Source organism: Dama dama, chromosome 4 (assembly GCF_033118175.1).
Source record: "Dama dama isolate Ldn47 chromosome 4, ASM3311817v1, whole genome shotgun sequence".
In the NCBI taxonomy this organism is placed as follows: Eukaryota; Metazoa; Chordata; class Mammalia; order Artiodactyla; family Cervidae; genus Dama; species Dama dama.
This window is the reverse complement of record NC_083684.1, coordinates 9,102,464-9,123,408: the sequence shown is the minus strand read 5'-3', so window position 1 is coordinate 9,123,408 and position 20,945 is coordinate 9,102,464. Positions and strand designations below refer to the sequence as shown.

General features: G+C 40.8%; 1 protein-coding gene across 1 annotated transcript; it reads left to right on the top strand.

The window, feature by feature from the left end:
* The first annotated feature begins 3 nt into the window (after nucleotides 1-3).
* LOC133053104 (craniofacial development protein 2) lies at nucleotides 4-20,842 on the top strand. Its single transcript, XM_061137951.1, has 8 exons — nucleotides 4-204; nucleotides 8,765-8,882; nucleotides 9,860-10,079; nucleotides 10,365-10,486; nucleotides 11,707-12,681; nucleotides 13,200-13,316; nucleotides 16,832-16,951; nucleotides 19,877-20,842. Exons 1-8 carry the CDS (start codon nucleotides 144-146, stop codon nucleotides 19,920-19,922), a joined length of 1,779 nt encoding a protein of 592 aa, XP_060993934.1. The 5' UTR covers nucleotides 4-143; the 3' UTR covers nucleotides 19,923-20,842.
* The last annotated feature ends 103 nt before the right edge of the window (nucleotides 20,843-20,945 follow it).

Here is a 20,945-nt window from a genome sequence, read left to right as displayed (position 1 = left end):
CTGCGCCTGCGCACACCCTGCGGGGCGAGGGGGGAAGTTGCGGAGTCAGGCGCCATAGACCACGCTGCTAGTCTACGGTTTCTCCTGGAGCTTTGCTTTTGGGCGCCCCTGCTGCGTCCCTGTGGGCTCCGCGCGACAGCGACATGGAGGAATTCGACTCCAAAGACATTTCCACTTCGAAGGACGAGGACTGCGTGCCGTTGGGTGAGAGACTCTTACCTGAGGCGAACGGCGGCTTGCCCCGCCCAGCGCCTCGCTTGAGGCACGCTTGACCGATTGTGCGTTGGCCCGGCGGGCGGGTTCTCGAGCGACTCGGCGTCCTCTTCCGCCTGCACGCCCCGCGCGGCCCCCTGGGCCCGGCTTGTGTGCTCGGGGACGTTTTGCGCAGCTGCTTCTCGGGGCCTGGCTTCGGCCGTCTCCCTATTCGGAGCGCGAGAACCCTACCTCGGAGTCTGACGGTGGTCTGGCATCGCGTACCCTTAGCAATCCTGAACTCTTCTGAAAGGCAGTCTTATCCCCAGACCTTCCGTCCCCAGGGAATTGCTAGCTAGCATCACGTCCCAGATACATGTCTTCACTTTCTGTCCTCAAAAGGGATCTGGTTAAAAAGTCCACATAGTGATGTCCTTTACTTCTTTGCAACCTCTATACTCATAGCTCTCCTTTCAGACCTTTTTGTTTTGTTTTTGTGTATGCTTCTAAAACAGAACCCGGCCAAAATTTGACCCACTCCTACCCCTTCGCCATCCTGCGCTTTCCCCAGGCTCCCCATCTCATTAGATATATCTGCCCGCCCAATTGCTCAGGATAAAAACAAAACAAAAAAACCCTTGGGAGTTGTCCTTATTCTCACTCTTTTGCTCCAGCCAGTCGTTAGATTTGTAGATTATTCTTACAAATAAGATTCATTTCTGATCACTCCCTCAACAGTCCCGCTCTTACCGAGCTACCATTATTATTTGTGTGTGTGTGCTTAGTCGCTAAGTGGGTCCGACTCAATGGGACCTCATCGTTTGTGGCCGCCTATGCTTCTCTGTCCGTAGTATTTCCCAGGCAGAAATAGGGTGGTGGGTTGCTGTTACATCCTCCAAGGGATCTTCTTGACCCAGGGATCCAACCGGAGTCTCCAGTGTTCTCCCACGTCGCAGGTGGATTCTTTACCCACTGAGCCTTGGGGGGAGCCCATAATCACTAAGATTCACTGCACCAACATTGGTTTTTCCATATCGTCCATTGTGATCATTTGAAAACTAGTTTTCATTTTAATCAAAGTTAACCATGAGTCTGCTTAAAAATAGTCAGATATTTCTGAAAGGCTTATTTTGAAAATGAACCGCTTCCATCACTTCTCATCCCTGTCAGTCCTCCCAAGAAGGAACTGTTTTCTTCTTGTAAAATTTGGTGTTTCCATTGTCTGTTGACTTAACCTATTCATGTTAGGTCTTCTTTTAACATCTCCTTGAGTCTTTCCCCTCTGCCAACACACACTTTTTCACCTTCAGACCCTTCCCACCTCCCCTGCCAATGTTCCTACCTACCTCAGTTTGGGTTAGACTATTAATATTATTTCCTTTTTTTTTTTTGTAATGACTTTGTAAACATTGAGTGGTATATAGAGTTACTGTTTTTGCTGCACTAGTTTTCTCTGTAGTGAATAATTTTCATTTTGTTGTTGCTTAGTCATCTGTATACTTCTGATTTGATTCTGAACTCTCAAAATTGTTTGAGTTACCTCCCAACATATATAGACTTATTAATCATCCTTTTTTTTGAAGTCCTCTTTTTTCTGACCTCCAATTTGGCTTTTTTTTAAATCATTTTTAAACCTAAGATTTGTCATCATGACCACCTCTCTGGATGTTCCATTTATCTTCGTTTTCTCTTGGATTCCCTGTTTCTTGGGTCCCGTGTCGTCGTCTTTATTGGCATGTTCCACCAAAATGAGAATAAATAATCAAATAGCTTCTTGAACAAAATTGCATAATAGAATCTTTTTTTGTTTTTGGAGACCATCACTATCTGAAAATAACCAGGTGACCCTCATGCGTGATTAATAGTTTGGTATGGAATTTTGTGTTCTATAATAATTTTTTAATGTGAATTTTGAAGGTTTTTGTCCCATTATTTTCTAAGTTTCCAGTGTTTTTATTAAAAAAGTCTCTTGTTGATAGTTTTTACTCACTTATATAACATGTTTGTTTCTGCAAGGTGATAGAATCTTATCCTTGTTTCTGATATTTCGCAGTGACATCCATCCTTCTGTAACTTTTTCAATGTGGGGAGGGACAGTTGTCTTCATTTTTTTCAGTTATCATCATCATTTATATATTAACTCTTATGTTATACCTTATGGACTGGTACTTTGTTTTTTTCTATTTTTATCCTCTGTTTTCTAACTTTTTTTTTTTTGCTTTATGAGAATATTTCAGTATTTTAACATTCTGCTTTCTTTTGAGTTTTTTTCCTCCTTCCATAAGCTGTCCATAAATTTCTTCTTTGTGCAGCCTGGCATTGGAGTTGGTGACTTGGATGGCTTGGTGGGCTGCTTTTTCCACAATGACTTTGAGGTTCTTAGAGGAGGTGTTGGGAGCAGTCACAGCACAGAGGATTTGTTGCACGTCAGCAACCCTTCAGCTGTTTCACATTGTAGACCAGAAACTTCCAGGAGCCACTGGGGAGCATGTGCTTTGTCTTCTTGCTGTCCTTATAACCAGGGTGGGCATCAAGATGTGGCCCTTGGATATTTTTAATTTCGAAAATTTTTTTGTTTGAAAACTTGTGTATAGCATCATATTCTTGTTTCATGAGTGCAGTGTCTTAATGCCCTATAGATATTAATAATGCTTCCAGGCCTCTTGCCTTCTGAGATGGCCCACACTCTGAGGGTTTCTCCCATGACCACTCTTGCTTTTGAAGATGGCCCCATTCCCTGGGGCCCCTTTCTCCTTTGGAGATGGTTGGCATTCTGTCTATGGAATGTGTATCTCTCTCAATAAATCCACTTCATAAATGTCAATAATAATGATGCTCTAAATAGTTCTACTTTTAACTTTTGTACAGTAAAATTTACCCTTACAGTGTTCTGTGAGTTTTTGAGAAATGCTTATTACATTTATGTGACTACCACTAAAATTAACAGTTCCAAGAACACCCTTACCCTTCACTATCCCGGAAGATAGATCATACTGTGTGTGTATAGAAACCATTTTATTTCCTCTTTTCCAGTAGGCATACTTTTTATTTCTTTTGAGCCCTATTTTATTTGGTACAGTTCCAGTGTGTGTTGAATAGGAGTGGTAAGCATTCACATCCTTGCCTTGTTCCCAATTTTAAGGAGAAAACACGAGTGTTTTACCATTCATTGTATGTTTCCTGTAGGTTTTTCATAGATGCCTTTAGTGTGTTTTAAGGACTTTACATTGCTACTTCATTACTAGCTTAATCACATAACATTACCAGGTCTATGTCTTTATGCTCTCCATTTTACAGATGAAGAAACTGAGGCGCCTAAAGTTATTCACCTAAATAGTAGCTGGGATGGACTTGAATTCCAGAAGACTTTCCAGGTGGTGCAGTGGTAAAGACTCTGATAAATGAGTACAAGCTTGCTCTGCTTGTCGAAGGACAGGCCAATGAATCCAAGAGATGAGGTGTTGAGGCAAGGAATACAACTTTAAAAGTCAGTATTCTTAATTTGTCAAAGTAACCGTTTTGTTGGGGTCTGGATACCAGGTTTTACAAAATCAGAGAGACAGAGAGAAGCAATGAGGAACTAAACCCAAAGGACAGAATAGGGAGAGGCAGTGAGGAAGTAAAGTAAAAAGGGTCTTCAGTCTTGAAAAACATCTTTGGGAAGGGCCAGCCTTTGGAAGGGGTGTATTCATCTCTTCTTTTCAAGCTATTCACAGGTGAGTGGGGTCAGATTGTCTCTATGAGCCGAACAAAAACTTTTTAGTTTAATAGTTAGGCAGAGGGGCAGGCAGGGTCCTGTGCAATTGTTAGTCGCTCAGTCACGTTCAATTCTGGAGTCCTCTGAGGTAGGCTGTTACGGTATGATTGTAATAACAAAAATAACAAAAAGGAAGTCAAGGAAACAGTTTCCAAGATCAAGGAGTTAAAATTGGCTTCTTCTCTGCAACAGTTCCCCACTGTCAGAGTCCATTCCACAGCCTTGTGGAAAGAAAGGGTGACGAGCGTTCTGCTTGTCAATGGATCTTGCTGGGAGTGTCCACCTTTGGCGCCAGTGTTCCAAATGTTGAGATTTATCTTCTTTTTGTTCCTCTTTGGAAAGTGTCTGCTTTAGACTTGTTCACTTAGAGATACTGAACTTCAGATCCAAGAGACAGTATCTCGGGTTAAGAAATTCAGCACTTTTCTATGTATGGGGAGATGCAAGAGTCAGGGCTCATTATTTCCTTGGTAGGTCCATCACCTCTCTGGGAGCCTGTAATCCTGTATTCCCAGTTACCTCAGGGTTCACCAAAAGGAGTCTTGGCAGTCTGATGCCTGCTAGGTTTTAGGTATTCCTCTTCCTCGGGGCTCATTTACTCATATTGAAGGGCTGCAATTGCTGATTGCATTTCTCAGGTCTTCCCCTCTTGATCAGGAATTTGACCAATATTTGGGAGACTTTCCGTGAACAGCTTTTGTCCCACAACACTGGGAGGCTCATCCCAGTTTAGAAAAAATTCTTGATGTGCCCCTCCAGGTGTTAAGTTTGGACCAGGCTCCATGAATAATTAAAATTTCTCTGGATTCTGTCTGTCTGTAATCCAGGAGACATTTTCCCCTGTTGCTTCTTACCATACCTAGAATTATGCTATTACAATTATTTTATGTTTATAACTGTGATTTTCTCAAAATATTTAGCCATAGAAGTTTTGTTTGAGGCCTGATTACACACTGATTATGACAAGAGACAGTGTTCTTATAAATTATATAGGACATAAATAATACAGCTGTTAACATTGACAATGACACAGTGCAGCAGGGAGACACAGCACATTTGAAAACAAAGAACAAATTTAAACAATGATTAGTGTAATTGTAATCCAGTTGCAGTAATCAAATGACCAAAGAAGCCGTAACTGATTCAGTGAGCTCTTTGTAGTTTCATTGTACTGACCATGCATGCTTATGTATGGACTAATCTTTGAGACAAGCCTATGGTACTGGTAGGATCAACCAGGTAGAGGGAAAAAAGATAAATGTTTCAATTCTGTGAGAGTTGGGAAATAAAGAAGGCTGAGTGCTAAAGAATTGGTGCTTTCGAACTGTGGTGCTGGGGAAGACTCTTTTTGAGAGTCCCTTGGACTGCAAGGAGATCAAACCAGTCAATCCTAAAGGAAATCAACCCTGAATACTTATTGAAAGTACTGATGCTGAAGCTAAACCCCCAATACTTTGGCCACCGGGTGCAATCAGCTGACTCATTGGAAAAGACCCTGATGCTGGGAAGATTGAGGCAGGAGAAGAGGGCGACAGGGTGAGATGGTTGGATGACATCATCAATTCAGTGGATATGAACTTGGGCACACTCGAGAAATGATGAAAGACAGAGAAGCCTGCGGCGCTGCAGTCTGTGGGGCTGCGGAGCGTCGGACAGGACCTGGCGACTGGACAGCTAGAGCGATGCCACGTCTCTTCCCTTCCAGTGAGCAGAGCTAGGAGACGCTGACCTTACAGAGGCAGCTTTACCTTTGTTTTCACTTGATTTCATAGCGTTATAGTTGTGTGTCATTTCTCATATGTTGAAGATCTATATTCCTAATATGATTAGCAGAACAACTTCCTTGCTTTTACCTGTAATGTAAAAGAAATACTTTCAAAATACCAACACTGATGTTACTGATAGGAATAGAACATTTTTTGGTCTCTAGAATGCATTTTGCTAAGGGTATGCAGTCAAAATACTGTAAAGTCCATGGAGACGTTAGTCTCCAAAGTCCTTTCTTAGTGTGTTGTGTTATCATTTTGGTTATGTTTGTTTATTTAAACTTTGCTTAATTTAAGGGATTTTCTGAAATCTGCAGAGATAAACACAGAGAACTCTTGTTTCTGTCCCTGCCTATCCCACTGTTCTGTGTTCTGTTGACCCTGACCGATAGTGATTTTCCTTAGTTTTCTGTTTTTCCTTGTAGTTTTGCCTTTTTATACTCTATTTGCGTTCAGTTCAGTCGGTCTGACTCTTTGTGACCCCATGGACTGCAGCATGCCAGGCCTCCCTGTCCATCACCAACTCCTGGAGTTTTCTCAAACTCAAGTCTATTGAGTCAGTGATGCCATCCAACCATCTCATCCTCTGTCATCCCCTTCTCCTCTCGCCTTCAGTCTTTCCCAGCATCAGGGTCTTTTCAAATGAGTCAGTTCTTCGCATCAGGTGGCCAAAGTATTGGAGTTTCAGCTTCAGCATCAGTTCTTCCAGTGAATATTCAGGACTGATCTCCTTTAGGATGGACTGGTTGGCTCTCCTTGCAGTCCAAGGGACTCTCAAGAGTCTTCTTCACCTCCACAGTTCAAAAGCATCAATTCTTCTGCACTCAGTTTTCTTTATAGTCCAACTGTCACATCCATACCCATACATGAGTACTGGAAAAACCATAGCCTTGACTAGACGGACCTTTGCTGGCAAAGTAATGTCTCTGCTTTTTAATATGCTGCCTAGGTTGGTCCTAACTTTTCTTCCACGGAGTAAGCGTCTTTTAATTTCATGGCTGCAATTACCATCTGCAGTGATTTTGGAGCCCCCCAAAATAAAGCCTGCCACTGTTTCCACTGTTTCTCCATCTGTTTACCATGAAGTGATGGGACTGGATGCCATGATATTTGTTTTCTGAATGTTGAGCTTTAAGCCAACTTTTTCACTCTCCTTTTTCACGTTCATCAAGAGGCTCTTTAATTCTTCTTCCCTTTCTACCATAAGGGTGATGTCATCTGCATATCTGAGGTTATTGATATTTCTCCCAACAGTCTTGATTCCAGCTTGTGCTTCATCCAGCCCAGCGTTTCTCATGATGTACTCTGCATAGAAGTTAAAGAAGCAGGGTGACAATATACAGCCTTGACGTACTCCTTTTCCTATTTAGAACCAGTCTGTTGTTCCATGTGCAAAACAGCTGGGTACCCACTGCTGTGGGTTTGTCTTTTACAAGTCTTTTTGCTGTAATCATTTTGCTCAGGTTTTAGGAGGAAGCAAAATTAAATTTGTGTATTCAGACTCTACATGAAACGCTTTAACTTAACCATTTGCTGTGTAGGATACCAACCTTGCTTTAGTTTTAGAATCCATGTATTGACTATTCTGTTGACCTCAAATGCTCATTTCACAGATTTTCCTATGGCTGGCTCATTCTCATCATCTTTGTTTTTTTTTTTTTTTTTTTCCCTAAACTGCTGTCATGTTGGTAGTTTTTAAGAGTTTTCTAATTTTTCTTTTTTTATTAATTTTTTTTAGTCATCCTTTTTTTGTGGATGCCTCTGAGGAGATTAATTACATAGGGTGTTTTTTTCCCCCCCTGAATTTGTTTCCTCTGATTTCCTTCCTGTTTGTTTTCAGTCTTGCCTTTGATGTTAAAGGCTTTTCTCGAGTGTTTGGTGGTCCTAGTTCATCGTGAGTTAAACATTTAAAAACTAAATGGATCTGGAGAAATATTTAAAATATCACTCTTTGTAATGGTCTCAAACCAAATGTCCATCAATGCAGGAATGGATAATTGTGGTATAGTCATACAATGAAATAGTATATTTAGAGATGACAGTGAATGAGCTGCAGCTCCATGTAAGGAAGGGTGACTTAGAATGTTGAGTGGAAGAAGCTGGAGGCAAGAGTACATATTGTAGGCTTTTTGCTTAAGACTCAAAAACATATGAAACTAATCCTTGATGTTAGACTTCAGAATAGTGGTTCCTTGTGGGATGTGGGTGGTGGCTAGTGATTGCAGCAGGGCCCAAGTGGCTTCTGCAGTCCTGGTCATGTTCTGTTTCTTCAACTGGATCTAGTTATACAAGTGTGTTCACTTTGCATAATTTCATTGCTCTCTACGTTATACTGTGTGAGTTTTGGTATATTGTATTTTCTGTAAAAGCTTAAGTGAAGTAAGAACAAAATCTGGTGGTCTGGTAGAATCTGTGTGTATACCAGGATCTGTTGATTGTTACCCACAGAACGTGGTCAGACTGGACATCCAAGCAATACTTTTGTTGGGAACCCTGAATGTCAGTGTCTGAAGACAGGAGAAGCAATACTTTTGTTGTGAACCTTGAATGTCAGTGTCTGAAGATGTGTTTCTTTCTGTTATGTCTAACTTGAAGTCTTTAAGGCTTTTTCTAAACCTCTTTTATTGATAGAAAAGATACCTTTTGGTTAGTTTGAAAGATGTCCAAGACCAGGTGGAAGCATCAGTTTCTTTTTGAGAAGTACAGTAGTAGATTTGGAATTTCTGTTTATTCATTCAGCATATACTACTAAAGACTTGTACAACTGTGTCCTCATAGTGTGTGGAGCATAGCAGGAATTGCAAACATTAAATATAAATGGAGTGAGTTAAGGAGAAAAATATGGACTGTCTTGGAGGCCTAGAATAGGGGAATGTGTAGCCTAGTCTTTAGAAACAAGGAGGACAGCCCTCAGAAAATGATATTTTACTCTGGTGAAGAACAAAGGAAAGTACTAGACTTTTTTTTTTTTTCCTTAAAGAAAATACGTCATCTCAACGTGAAAAACCTTTATTCCTGTCTGTCTGACCACACTGTTATGTGATTTCAGGTGGAGAGTGTCATGAAGATGATATAAATGAATTAGTGAAGGGAGATGAAGTGGATGGCGAAGAGGAGACACAGCAAACCAAAGGGACAAAAAGAAAGGCTGAGAGCGTTCTGGCCAGGTGATGCTGCCTTCAAGGCCCTGAAGTCAGGGGCTGTTGTCACAACCATTGAGATTGATGGGGTTGATCTGATGATATATTTCTTGCTGCCAGTGTTTCTAACCTTTTTCTCATTGAGGGGAACATTGTGTGGTATTTTGGAATTACATTCTTATTCTCTGGAAAGCTTTAAAAATTTTTGAGCTTTAATTTTTTAAAAACTCGATGTGTAATTAATAAGAGCACCTGACTTAAAATGAAATTTCAATTAAAAAATTTTTTATTTGGTTACACCGCTTGTGTGTGTCTTTGTACACATGTCCACTTGTAAATCAAGTCTGTCTTTTATTCTCTAACTGATGTTTCTCTCTTCCTGGGCATTGAAACAAAAAGTAGATTGTAAAAAAAGATTTTGAATATTACATGAATCCCTTGGAGCCAGAATAGTAGTAAGCAATTACTTTTTTAAGTCTTGAGCCCAGTGCTTTTGTCCTTGAGTTTTTCGGTGTTCCATCTTTTCCTATCTTCAGACAGACAGAGGATACAAGTCTTCCCCATCCCTCACTCCCTCAGAACTCTAGGCAGAAGCAGTGTGTATAAATCTAAGGTTCTTTTCAGTCTCTGTTCTCCAAATGAAATGACTTTTAAGAAGTCACAAATAGCTGACATTTGTTTGTTCTTAGATCTCTCTTTTTGAACCAGTTGATTTTGTGAGGTGATTTTGGGTGTTTTCTTATTAAAAATAGCTGATCCTAACTTAGAACAGTATATTTGATTCTAAGTATTTTGGGAAAATGCTTACAGTAGGAATCCAGTTCTTTTTTTTTCTTTGACAAAATCGCAGCTTTTGTCTCCCACTCATTGTATCATGCGTGTTAATCACCAGTCCCCAATTTAAGAGTTATCTTAGGTTTGCAGCATTATGTTTGGAATTCAGGAAGGGATAACAAATTATTTTGCCTGTTTGTCTTTTCTTCTTTGTGACTGTTGGTGATTAGGAAGAGAAAACAAGGTCGCCTCTCACTAGACCAAGAGGAGGAGGAGGAGGATGCCAACAGGGAATCTGGAGGGAATATTAGTGAGAAGGAAGATGCAGCTGCAGAGCAGGAAAAAGGCATTGAGTCAGAGGATGCCAGGAAAAAGGAGGATGAAGTATTGGCCAGCTCCGTCAGTGATGTAGAACCAAAATCAGAAGTGCCTCCGAGTACACAAACTAAAGTAAGTTCATAGGTGAAAGGGATGAATGCTTCCTCAGAAATGCCAAAAGTTCCCCAGGTAGATTTTCTCAATTTACAAACTGAGGTTTGAGGCTTCAGCAAAAATCAAGCTAGCTGCCTTCTAATAGTAACTCTACTAAGTGAAAAGCAAAGCATTCCCTGTGAGGGAAAATCAATTTTCAGTGAGTACTTAAAGATGAAACCCATGTTAAGACTAGCCGGGAACAATATATTTGGGTTCAGTTTTCATCCTAATGTGAAACTTATTACACTTCCTTTTTCATAGACAGGAGAGGAGACTGAAGAGACAAGTTCAAGTAATTTGGTCAAAGCAGAAGACCTAGAGAAATCTAAAAAAACAGAAGAAGTTAAACTCACCAAATCACCTCTTGCTGGTGAAGAAGTCAGGTAACATGACAGTCACAAGCTTCAAAACTAGTTCTCTTAAAAAGCATCTCTCGTTTCTAGTATATATTTTGTTTATTATTAATTTATGTATTCATTGGCTACCCTGGGTCTTCCTGCTGCACTCGGGCTTTCTCTGTTGGGGTGAGCAGGGGCTTCTCTCTCGTGTGGTGTTGTGGCTTCTCTGAGGCAGAGCTCTGGCTCTAGAGCGCAGTCTTAGTAGTTGTGGCGCAGGGGCTTAGCTGCTCTGCAGCATGTGGTATCTTCCTAGACCAGGGTTCAAACCGCTATCACCTGCATTGCACAGAGGATTCTTAACCACTGGACCACCTAAAAAGAAACATCTTTCTCAGTGGTGTTAGATACCTGTTGTTTCAGCCTCTCTTAATGTTTTGGAAGAGTTACACTTGAACTTAAGGAAAACAGTGCTTCAGTCTTTACAACCCTATGGACTGTAGCCCGCCAGGCTCCACTGTCCATGGGATTCTCCAGGCAAGAATACTGGAGTGGGCTGCCATGTCCTCCTTCAGGGAATCTTGCTGACCCAGGGATCGAGCTCAAGTCACTTATGTTTCCCTCGTTGGCAGGGCCGGTTCTTTACTGCTGGCTCCACCTTGGAAGCCCCAAGGAAAATAGTGGCTCCTTTAATTATCAGAGTACATGAGAATGATCCTTTCACATATGGTAATAGTTTGGGGGTAGTATGAGGTGGTTGACTAAATGGAAACAAGAAAATGTAAGAGTTAAGCATTAAATACTTAATTATTGCAGTGCATTGTGACTTTGGTTATTTCTCCCTTTATAACTTCCTTTAACTTAGAAGTATAAGCCCCAATAAAACCTTTGAAGTCAGGTCACAAATAAAAGTACTAGGAGAAAAGTTTGGTTCTTACACTATTTTCTCATCTCAATGTTGTTTTTTTTGTTGATTCATAGGTTTTTTTACTAGTTTAGAAAAACAGTAAAGCTTAATACTCTTGGTTGTTGTGGATGACAGCCACATGCCTAGAGTTTCCTCCTTTTCATTTATTTAAAATTATAATATGAAAATAAATCTGTAAGATAGGGCTAGAAGAGAACAGATGAAGTTCCTGCAAGCCCGATGGGATTGCAAGAGTTGGACTCTATTTAGTGACTAAACAGCAACTCCTTTCCCAATTTTGAACCCATCTGTTGTTCTATGTCCATCCGATTCTAACTATTTCTTCTTGACCCACATGCAGGTTTCTTACACAACAGGGAAGGCTGTCTGGCACGACATCAGAAGATGAGCCCCGCAGGTCCGAAGGTGTTCAACATGCTACTGGCGAAGAGCAGAGGGCCGATACTAATACCTCCAGTAAGAATGAAGCGGCTGGGCCAAAGTGGAAAGGACACTCAGCTGTTGATGTGTCTGGTGATGAAAGTAAACTCCGATGCTGTAAAGAAGAATATTGCATAGGAACCTGGAATGTTAGATCTATGAATCCAGGTAAATTGGATGTGGTGAAGCAGGAGATGGAAAGAATAAACATCGACATCTTAGGAATCAGTGAACTAAAATGGACAGGAATGGGCGAATTGAATTCAGATGACCATTATATCTATTACTGTGGGCAACAATCCCTTAGAAGAAATGGAGTAGCCCTTATAGTCAACAAAAGAGTCCGAAATGCAATAATTGGGTGCAATCTGAAAAACGACAGGATGATTTCAGTTCGTTTCCAAGGCAAGCCATTCAACCTCACAGTAATCCAAGTCTATGCCCCAACTCCTTATGCTGAAGAAGGTGAAGTTTACCGGTTCTATGAAGACCTGCAACACCTTCTGGAAATAACACCAAAAATAGATGTCCTTTTCATCATAGGGGATTGGAATGCAAAAGTGGGAAGTCAAGAGATACCTGGAATAACAGGCAGGTTTGGCCTTGGAATGCAAAATGAAGCAGGGCGAAGGCTAATAGAATTCTGTCACCACAACAGGCTGGTCATAACAAACACCCTTTTCCAACAACCTAGTAGACGTCTCTACACATGGACATCGCCAGATGGTCGATACCGAGATCAGATTGATTATATTATTTGTCGCCAAAGATGGAGAAGCTCTGTACAGTCAGCAAAAACAAGACCTGGCGCTGACTGTGGCTCAGATCATAAGCTCCTTATTGCAAAGTTCAGGCTTAAGTTGAAGATAATACCAAAAACCACTCGGCCATTCAGGTATGACCTAAATCAAATACCTTATGATTATACAGTGGAGGTGACATATAGATTCATGAGATTAAGAGTTTTTGAGTAGATAGAGGGGCACAAAAATTAAGCCTGATACAGAGTAGAACCAGATTTTGGGCGGTCTTCAATATGAGGTTCAACAGTTTGTATTTTACGCTCTGAGTAATACTGATCCATCTCAAGAACTTGGGGAGGGGAGTAACAATGTTTTTTTGTTTCTTTGTTTGAAATCATCCTTCGAGGTTGAAGCAGTGGTAGCCAGTGAAGATCCTTTTTAAAAATTATTTTTATTTTTGGTTGCCCTGGGTCTTCATTGCTATTCATTGTCTTTGATCTTAGCAGAGAGAGGGACTGTTCTCTAGAAGTGTTCGAGTGAAGTTTAATCATGAAGTTCAGCAGCTAGAATTTACAGAAATCCCAGTGGTTTTTTCCTGTTACTATGCCCTTTTCTTAGATTTTATTTTTTTTATTCTCTTGTAAACTTGGTGTTTCCTTCCTTGGTGCAGAGTGACTAATGAAGAGGATGCCACAAATGAAGATGCAAAATCTGTCTTAAAGCAGAATGAGAAAGAAAAACCTGAGGCTAACGCCTCAGCTGTGTCCTCAGTTCCTGGTGGGTCAGGGTGAGTATTCTATTCTCAGGCCCAGGCATACTTGAGATGTTGGAGAAGATGTCTTGAGTACAGTGATGCCCTTTACCTGTACCTGTCAGTACTCTTTTTCTTTTTTTTCCATCTCCCAAGCTCTTTATTGGAAAAATACTGGAGAATGTCCTCTTCCAAAAAAGTGCTTTTTTGAAACAAATACATACATGGGGTCTAGGAATCAGAAGATCCAACACTGGACAGGAATCCTGAAGGCATCCTGAGGGTTACAGCAGTGGAGACCTAGGCCAAGGGAACACTGAACCCACATTGTTAGAGAAGAATCCAGGAGTCTGCAAGAAGCCACTCTTAACAAAACACCAAAGTACTTGAAAATTTTGAAGAGATTTATATAATGAAGGAAGTGGTTAGATTTGAATTACTGTTAAGTACATAGAGGTGAGTGACTTGCCTGGTGGCTCAGACGGTAAAGAATCTGCCTGCAGTGCTGGAGACCCAGGTTCGATCCCTGGGTTTGAGAACATGTCCTAGAGAAGGGATGGCTACCCACTCCAATATTCTTGCCTGGAGAATTCCATGAATAGACCATGAAATCACAGAGTTGGACACATCCGAGCAACTTGACAACCAATATAAAACAACAACCAATATAAAAACACCAGAAAATCGTTTCCCCATAGGGAAAACAATGCACTGGAAAGACATAATATATGGTTTACCTATGAATAGATTTCATATTTAGTTGCTAAGTTGTGTCCAACTCTTTGTGACCTCATGGATTGTAGCCTGCTAGGCTCCTCTGTCCATGGAGTTTCCAAGGAAGAATACTGGAGTGGGTTGCCATGTCCTTCTCCAGGAGACTCCTTCCCTGAGAGAAGGAGTTCTGCTGCTGTTCTGCCTTTCTTGAAATACTTGCCAATAGGGAGGTGCAGAATTAAATTAAGCATAGGTTTCTTGTTTGATTCTGAGAAAATTCCTGGTTCACAGTGCTGACACAGAGTGAACATACAGAAGACTTCACGTTTAAAAAGTAAGTTTTGAATGAGAATGTCAGCAGTTTATCCTAATTATAATAAAGATTTGGTTTTAGTACCTGCTTCCACCTGTAAGGATCTCATTGGAACAGAAAAAGGTCAAACGGACTTAGAAATAATTTTATTAACACACAGTCAAGAATTTATTAGTTTTTCTCCCTTCGTATTTTCCATAGTACATGAGAATTCTTTCTTTGGAGGAAGGAAAACTTAACTTTCTTCTTAACCTACATGTAAGAAGCAAAGCTGACAGTTAATTAGGAGGAGTCAGGGGTCTCTCCTAGAGAGAGGTGAACATGGACCACTCCCATCACTGCACTGATCACCTCTGACTCCTGAGCAGAGCTCTCTCTTTGTGGTGGTTGGGGTGGAACGAGGCACCTATAGAGCTTCACTGATAGAGTCAGTTTGTTGCTTCATCCTTTCATCCCAAAGCAGTGAAGTTTTGTGTTTTTACATTTAAAAAAATAAGTGGCTTTTCCTGTCAGGTTATGAGTTTTTTCAGCACAGGCCCTCCTTATCTTTGCACCCCTGACTCCAAGCAACACTGTACACTGGTGTTCATTGTACCAAATGGAAACCCTGAGAGAGAGGTTTGAGTGCAGGTCATTAGTGTGAGAGGTGATTCCTGGAATCCCGAGCTGGGAGGTGAGATGGTGAGGGAAGGTAGCCAGTGCCAGGTGTGTTTTCCAGCCTCTGCTGCTGGTGGCTGCTACTCTGTCCGGTTGGGAGACTTGGCAGGTGTGAGAAGGTTGGGATACTGATCCTCCAACTCCCTTGCGTACTCGCTCAGCTGCTTCAGTGGCACTCAGGCCATGAGCTGGAGGTGTTTGCAGTGACGCTGTTCTCAGGGTGTCGTGACAGTGAGTGCAGGGATGTGAGGAGCGGGTATGTTCACATCTGCTCCGTACTTTTTATCTGCTTCTCCTTCCAAACATCTCTCTCCCACCGGAGCAGCTTGGTGGTGGAAGTCATGTAATAGTTACTCAGTTAATATTTTCCAGTAAAGTTTTCCAACTTAAGTTTTTTTGGTATATATAACTTAGAGAAGACTCTTCCAAGTTTGTACTTATTATGTTCTCAGTAACACTGAGCCATCAGAAGAACTTGAGTAGGAGTAGCAGATTGTTTCTTTGCTTGAACTCATATTTCAAGATTAAAGCAGCCTTTCACAGTGAAAATTCATGTGGTTTTTTTTTCCAATTTATTTATTTTATTTTTGGTGCACAGGGTCTTTATTGCTGCTTTCTCTAGTTGAGGACTTCGGCTAGACTGTAATTGTAGTGCATGAGTTTCTCATTGTGGCAGCTTCTCTTGTGAGTGACTGGTACTTTTCTCTTGTCCTGGAGCACAGGCTCTAGGTGTGTGAGCTTCAGTAGTTGTGGCTCTTGGGCTCAATAGTTATGACACATGCGCTTCGTTACTCTGCGGCCTGTGGAATCTTCTGAACCAGGGATCCAGCTCATGTTCCCTACATTGGCAGGCACATTCCCATCTACTCTCCCACCAGGGAAGTCCCTGCCAGTGAAGATTCTCAGTGTAAGACTTGAACTACTTATTTTGTGCCACTTGTGTGGGTGACAGTACTGACTGCAGGAGTTAGAGACTTCTCAACAAGAAAATTTGGTTCTTGTCTCAAGATGCCTGGAGGGAAGAAGAGAAAAGATAAGAACTTTTATTCCTTGGAAATCTAATTTACAGGATTGTTTCTCATAATTCTGAATGACCTTTTTGATCACTCAGGATAACACAGTGATCATAATCTTGGACCCTCCGACATGCAGATTGACATTTAAATGGAATTCTCAGATGTTTTTATTGACTTGGGAAACCCACACATTAGGCATTCCCCTCTTTATCTGAAATTTCTGGCACCATTCATATCTTTTTTGATGTTTTAGGAGTCAGTTTTGTTGAGAACATTTCTTTCCTGTTTGAAATTGGACAAGATTCTAAATTGTGTAACTTTCTTCCACTTCTAAGTCCCTGCCTGTGTAGCCAGTTTTAAGGAATTTGGTTTTCATCGTTGGGTTTTTTTTAGATATGGAATGGGAGCCTTGAGAGTACTCCCAATTGTTTATGCTGGGGTTTTTCTCCTTGAAATAATCCCAGTGTGTTTCTTCCAATTACTCCACATCCCTGTTCCCACTTTGACTTACGCGTGAGCACTAATGTGCACGTGAGGTACACTGGGAGAGCCCTTCAGTCCTCACATCAGTGACACATGAGGGCTGTGATTCAGTGGTGACTGTCAAGTGACAGAAGCAATGGAGGGGATTTTATAAAGACTTTAGACTTCCATCTGCTGTTGTTTCATTTGTTAAATTAATAAGGGAAAAATGTGTTTGTCCAGAAGTGTTATAGTAAACTTTAATCATAAGATTCAGCAGTCAGAATTTCCAGAAAGCCTGGTGTTTATCCTTGTTATTTGGGCCCTTTTTAAAGATTTTATTTCTTTTTATACCTCTTGTAAACTTGGTGTCTCCTTCCTTGGTGCAGCGTGACTAAGGAAGTTGGTGAAACATCTCAAGAAGCAAAATCTGTGCTCAAGCAAGATGAGAAAGATAAACCTCAAGCTAATGTCCCTTCAGCGGTGCCATCACTTCCTGCTGGGTCAGGGTGAGTAGTCTAGGCTCAGGTCCAGGTGTACCTGCCACGTTGGAGAAGTTTTCAGTACAAGGCCATCATTTACCTGTAGCTCTCATGACTTCTTTCCTGAGAGAAGGAATTCTGCTGCTGTTCTGTCTTTGGAATACTTGTCAAAATGGAGGATGCAGAGAACAATTAGCCATAGGTTTCTTTTTTGATTCTGATAAAAGTCCTGATTCACAGTGTTGGCTGCAGAGCTCAACATATAGTAGACTTAATGTTTAAAATGTAGTTTTAAATGAAAACATTAGTAAATTCATCATAATCTGTAATAAAAATTTGGGTTGAGTACTTTCTTTGACCCCTAAGTATCTCATTGGAACAGAAAAAGGTTAAAGGTAACTTCCAAATAATTAACACAGTATCAAGAACATAATCGTTTTTCTCCCTTCATATTTTCCATAGTATATGAGTTATTTTGAGCTGAATAGTAGAATTTTTTCTTTGCAGGAAGTAAACAGTTTTTTCCTTCTTAACCTGTATCTAAGAAGTAAAGCAAACAGTTAAGTATGGGGAGTCAGGGAGCCACCAGAGAAGTGAATATGGACCACACCCATCACAGCCCTTATCACCCTCTGACCTCTGGGTAGAGCGCTCTTGTGTTTGAGGTAAAACAAGTCACCTATAACAGCTTCGCTGACCCTTCAGTTAGTTTGTTGCCTCATCCTCCCCCTTAACCCCCAAAACAGTATAGTGTTGTTTTGAGTTTTTTACATTAAAAACAAAAAATCATTGTCTTTCCTGTCAGTTTATCAGTTTTTATGGGACAGACCTTCCTCTTCATTGCCGTTCTGGCTCCAAACAACACTGTGTACACTGGTGTGCTTTGATCCAAATGCAGACCCTGAGACGGAGGTTTGAGTGCAGGGCATTAGTGTGAGAGGTGATTCTTGGAAGCCCGAGCCAGGAGGTGAGACAGTGAGGGAAGGTAGCCAGTGCCAGGTGTGTTTTCCAGCCTCTGCTGGTGGTGGCTGCTACTCTGTCCTGTTGGGGCACTTGGCAGGGGTGAGAGGGTTGGGATACTGATCCTCCCAACTCCCTTCTGTACTCACTCAGCTGCTTCCATGGCACTCAGGCCATGAGCTGGAGGTGTTTGCAGTGACGCTGTTCTCAGGGTGTCATGGCGGTGAGTGCAGGGATGTGAGGAGCAGGTATGTTCACATCTGCTCCGTACCTTTTTTGTTTTTTTCAACATTTACTTATTTCCCTGTGCTGAGTCTTAGTTGTGACACGTAGGATCTAGTTCCCCAACCAGGGATCTGCATTGGGAGCCCTGAGTTTTAACCACTGGACCACCAGGGAAGTCCCTGCTCCATACTTTTTATCTGCTTCTCCATCCAAACATCTCTTTCCCACTGGAGCACCAGGTGGTGGAAGTCATACGGTAGTTAAACAGGAACCTAAAAGAAGGAGCAGGATTTGAGTGCTTGCCACCACAGTGGAAGTGAGGTAAACCCCAAGGAAGGCGGCTGTGAGAGGAGCAGAGTTCTCCATACTGACTGTTAATGCTCTAGGCCAGTACTTTTTAAGCTGTCATTTGCAGTCATCATTTAAGAGAAATGAAATAGAATGAAACATGTTCTAACCATGGGGCTGCCAAGGAATTCCCTATTTCAACTATTAATGTGCTTGTACAGGGGAACAGCATAAACTGTATGTTTTGTGAGGACTGAGGACACTGTTGGCTGAAATAACATGCTTTTATCCTTCTAATCATTACATTGTTTGAAAAGGATTCTCTTCAGACCAGTGGCTTTCAAACTTTATTGATTGCCACTCACAATAAGAATGTGTTATTAGTACTTCGTGTACTCGTAAATGTAGGTTTGTATGATGAACTCTTATGTCCATTACTGTGTAATTATTTAGTATGTGTCATTTGAAAAAATGTTACGACCCATTGAATTGATTGCAAAATCTGTTACAACCTATATTTTAGAAATACTGCTTTAGACTATATAGTACTAGCATTCTTTGGGCTTAATTGTGATTTCCAAGGCTTGTTTCTGGTATTACTAAACAGTGTCTGTTGCACTTATTGAACGTGTTACTATGAAAGTTACTTCTGGATTAAGTATTGGACTGAAAGGCAGAAGAATCTCTGCAGAGATTGTTCTGCCTTAGGTTTCTAGCACAGATAGTTTCAATTAGCATAATTTTTACTTCTAGCTTCCTTGAGTGTTTTTAAAATAATCCCTGTTGATGCTTAGACATTCTACTTGGAGACAGCATGTTTCAGAAAAGACTATTACCATAGTTCTGAAGATAAGCAGAGGAAGAAGTGATAGCTTGGCAAGCTCACCTTGTTTAAGTCACTCATGAAAATCATCTCACTGTATTCTATATTAATGCTTTTGTTTCTTAGAGCTGATAGCTTCTCAGAAATAAGAAATCGGCTATGTTTTAGGGAAACCCAGCAAGAAAAAGGTGGCATCTTCATATTATGCTATCTTGAGAGTTTGATAACTCACAATGTAATGAAAAATCACAGGGCTAGGGAGAGGACGGTATCCCTAGCTAGTAGTAATGAGGCTCCATCACCACCCCTAGACCTGAGGGGGCACAGCAGGGAGCAGTCTGTGGCAGTGGCGATAGAGAGGGCCTCATGTTAGGAGTTGAACCTCACTTAGAGTGATATACCTTCCAGGGAAAAGCCAGGGGAATAAATATCCAAATATCTTATTCCTCCCTCCACCCCACCTTTTGCTAGAGACTCCATTGGCCACTGAGGCTCTTGAAAATTTAGTTTTCAGATATGGCTTCCAATGTGCCCCTTACATTTTCCTTCAAGAGAATTTATATCCTTAAAAAGAATTAAATATCAGAGCTTTTTAAATTCCAATTTTAGCTCTTTTAATTTTTCTTCTAATCCCTAACTTTCTTTTTCATTTAAAGGCCTGAAAAATGTGACCTTGAAAAGAAAAAGGATTGCAACAATTAAGTATCTGACTTTTTCCTTAACCACCTAAGCTGGTTTGTATAAAATATAGTTGTTAACCTGTTTTTGTTATCTTTTTCTGTTTTGTTTTCTGTTTGTTAACAAAACAAAATTGTTACTGTTACCTGTTTTGAAAGTAATTTTGGCAATTAAATCTGACATTTTTAAAGGAGAGTTTTCATTGTGAGTGTAAGGCTGACTGCCCATGACTTCATGTGCAGTGCTGTTTGATTTAAAGCAATATGCACTCTGGCTTCTGATTAAAAATTAGCCAGGAGAACCAATTTTCCAGGGGTGGTCACAGAAAAAAAGTACAAAGGATCACAAAAAGTAACTGGACTTTTTTTTTAACTAATAGAAAAACTTGAGCTCTTGTTTTGTTTTTTTTAAAACTTAGTAAAGACTCTTGAGAGACCCTTGGACTGCAGTGAGATCAAAAAAGTTAGTCCTAAAGGAAATCAACTCTGAATATTCAATGGTAGGACTGTTGCTTAAGCTCCAATAGTTTGGCCACCTGATGCAGAGTGCTGACTCATTGAAAAATACTCACATTGGGAAAGATTGAAGGCAAAAGAAGAGGTCGGCAGAGGACGAGATGGTGTGCTACTATTACCAACTCAATGAACACAAATTTAACCAAACTCCAGGACATAGTGGAGCACAAAGGAGCCTCGGGAGCTGCAGTCCATGGGGTCACAGAGTCTGACATGACTTAACAGCCGAACAACAATTCAACATATATCTTTAACTGTATTTCCTTTATGTTCAACTTACTAGTTTATGGTAAAATTCTTGTCCAAAGATGTGATTTAATTCTGCTTTGTAGGCTGTATGTTAGCATCCAGAAGCTTTTGTATGATTATACACTGGGATTGCTGAAAGCTGATACCGTTTGTGAAATAAATGTATCATTTCAACACTGAGTCCACATGAAAAGGAACTTCATGGTTTTCTGTGACATCATAAATCATTTTCTACTCTGCTGTTTTTAGCAAATTAGATTGTCCGGTTTGGTTAGTTTACCCC

Coding starts and splice junctions, on each gene's coding strand:
- LOC133053104 (XM_061137951.1), top strand. CDS start 144: ATGGAGGAATTCGACTCCAAAGACATTTCCACTTCGAAGGACGAGGAC. Junction 10,487..11,706: donor CTTGCTGGTGAAGAAGTCAG/GTAACATGACAG, acceptor ACCCACATGCAG/GTTTCTTACACAACAGGGAA. Junction 16,952..19,876: donor TCACTTCCTGCTGGGTCAGG/GTGAGTAGTCTA, acceptor TTTCATTTAAAG/GCCTGAAAAATGTGACCTTG.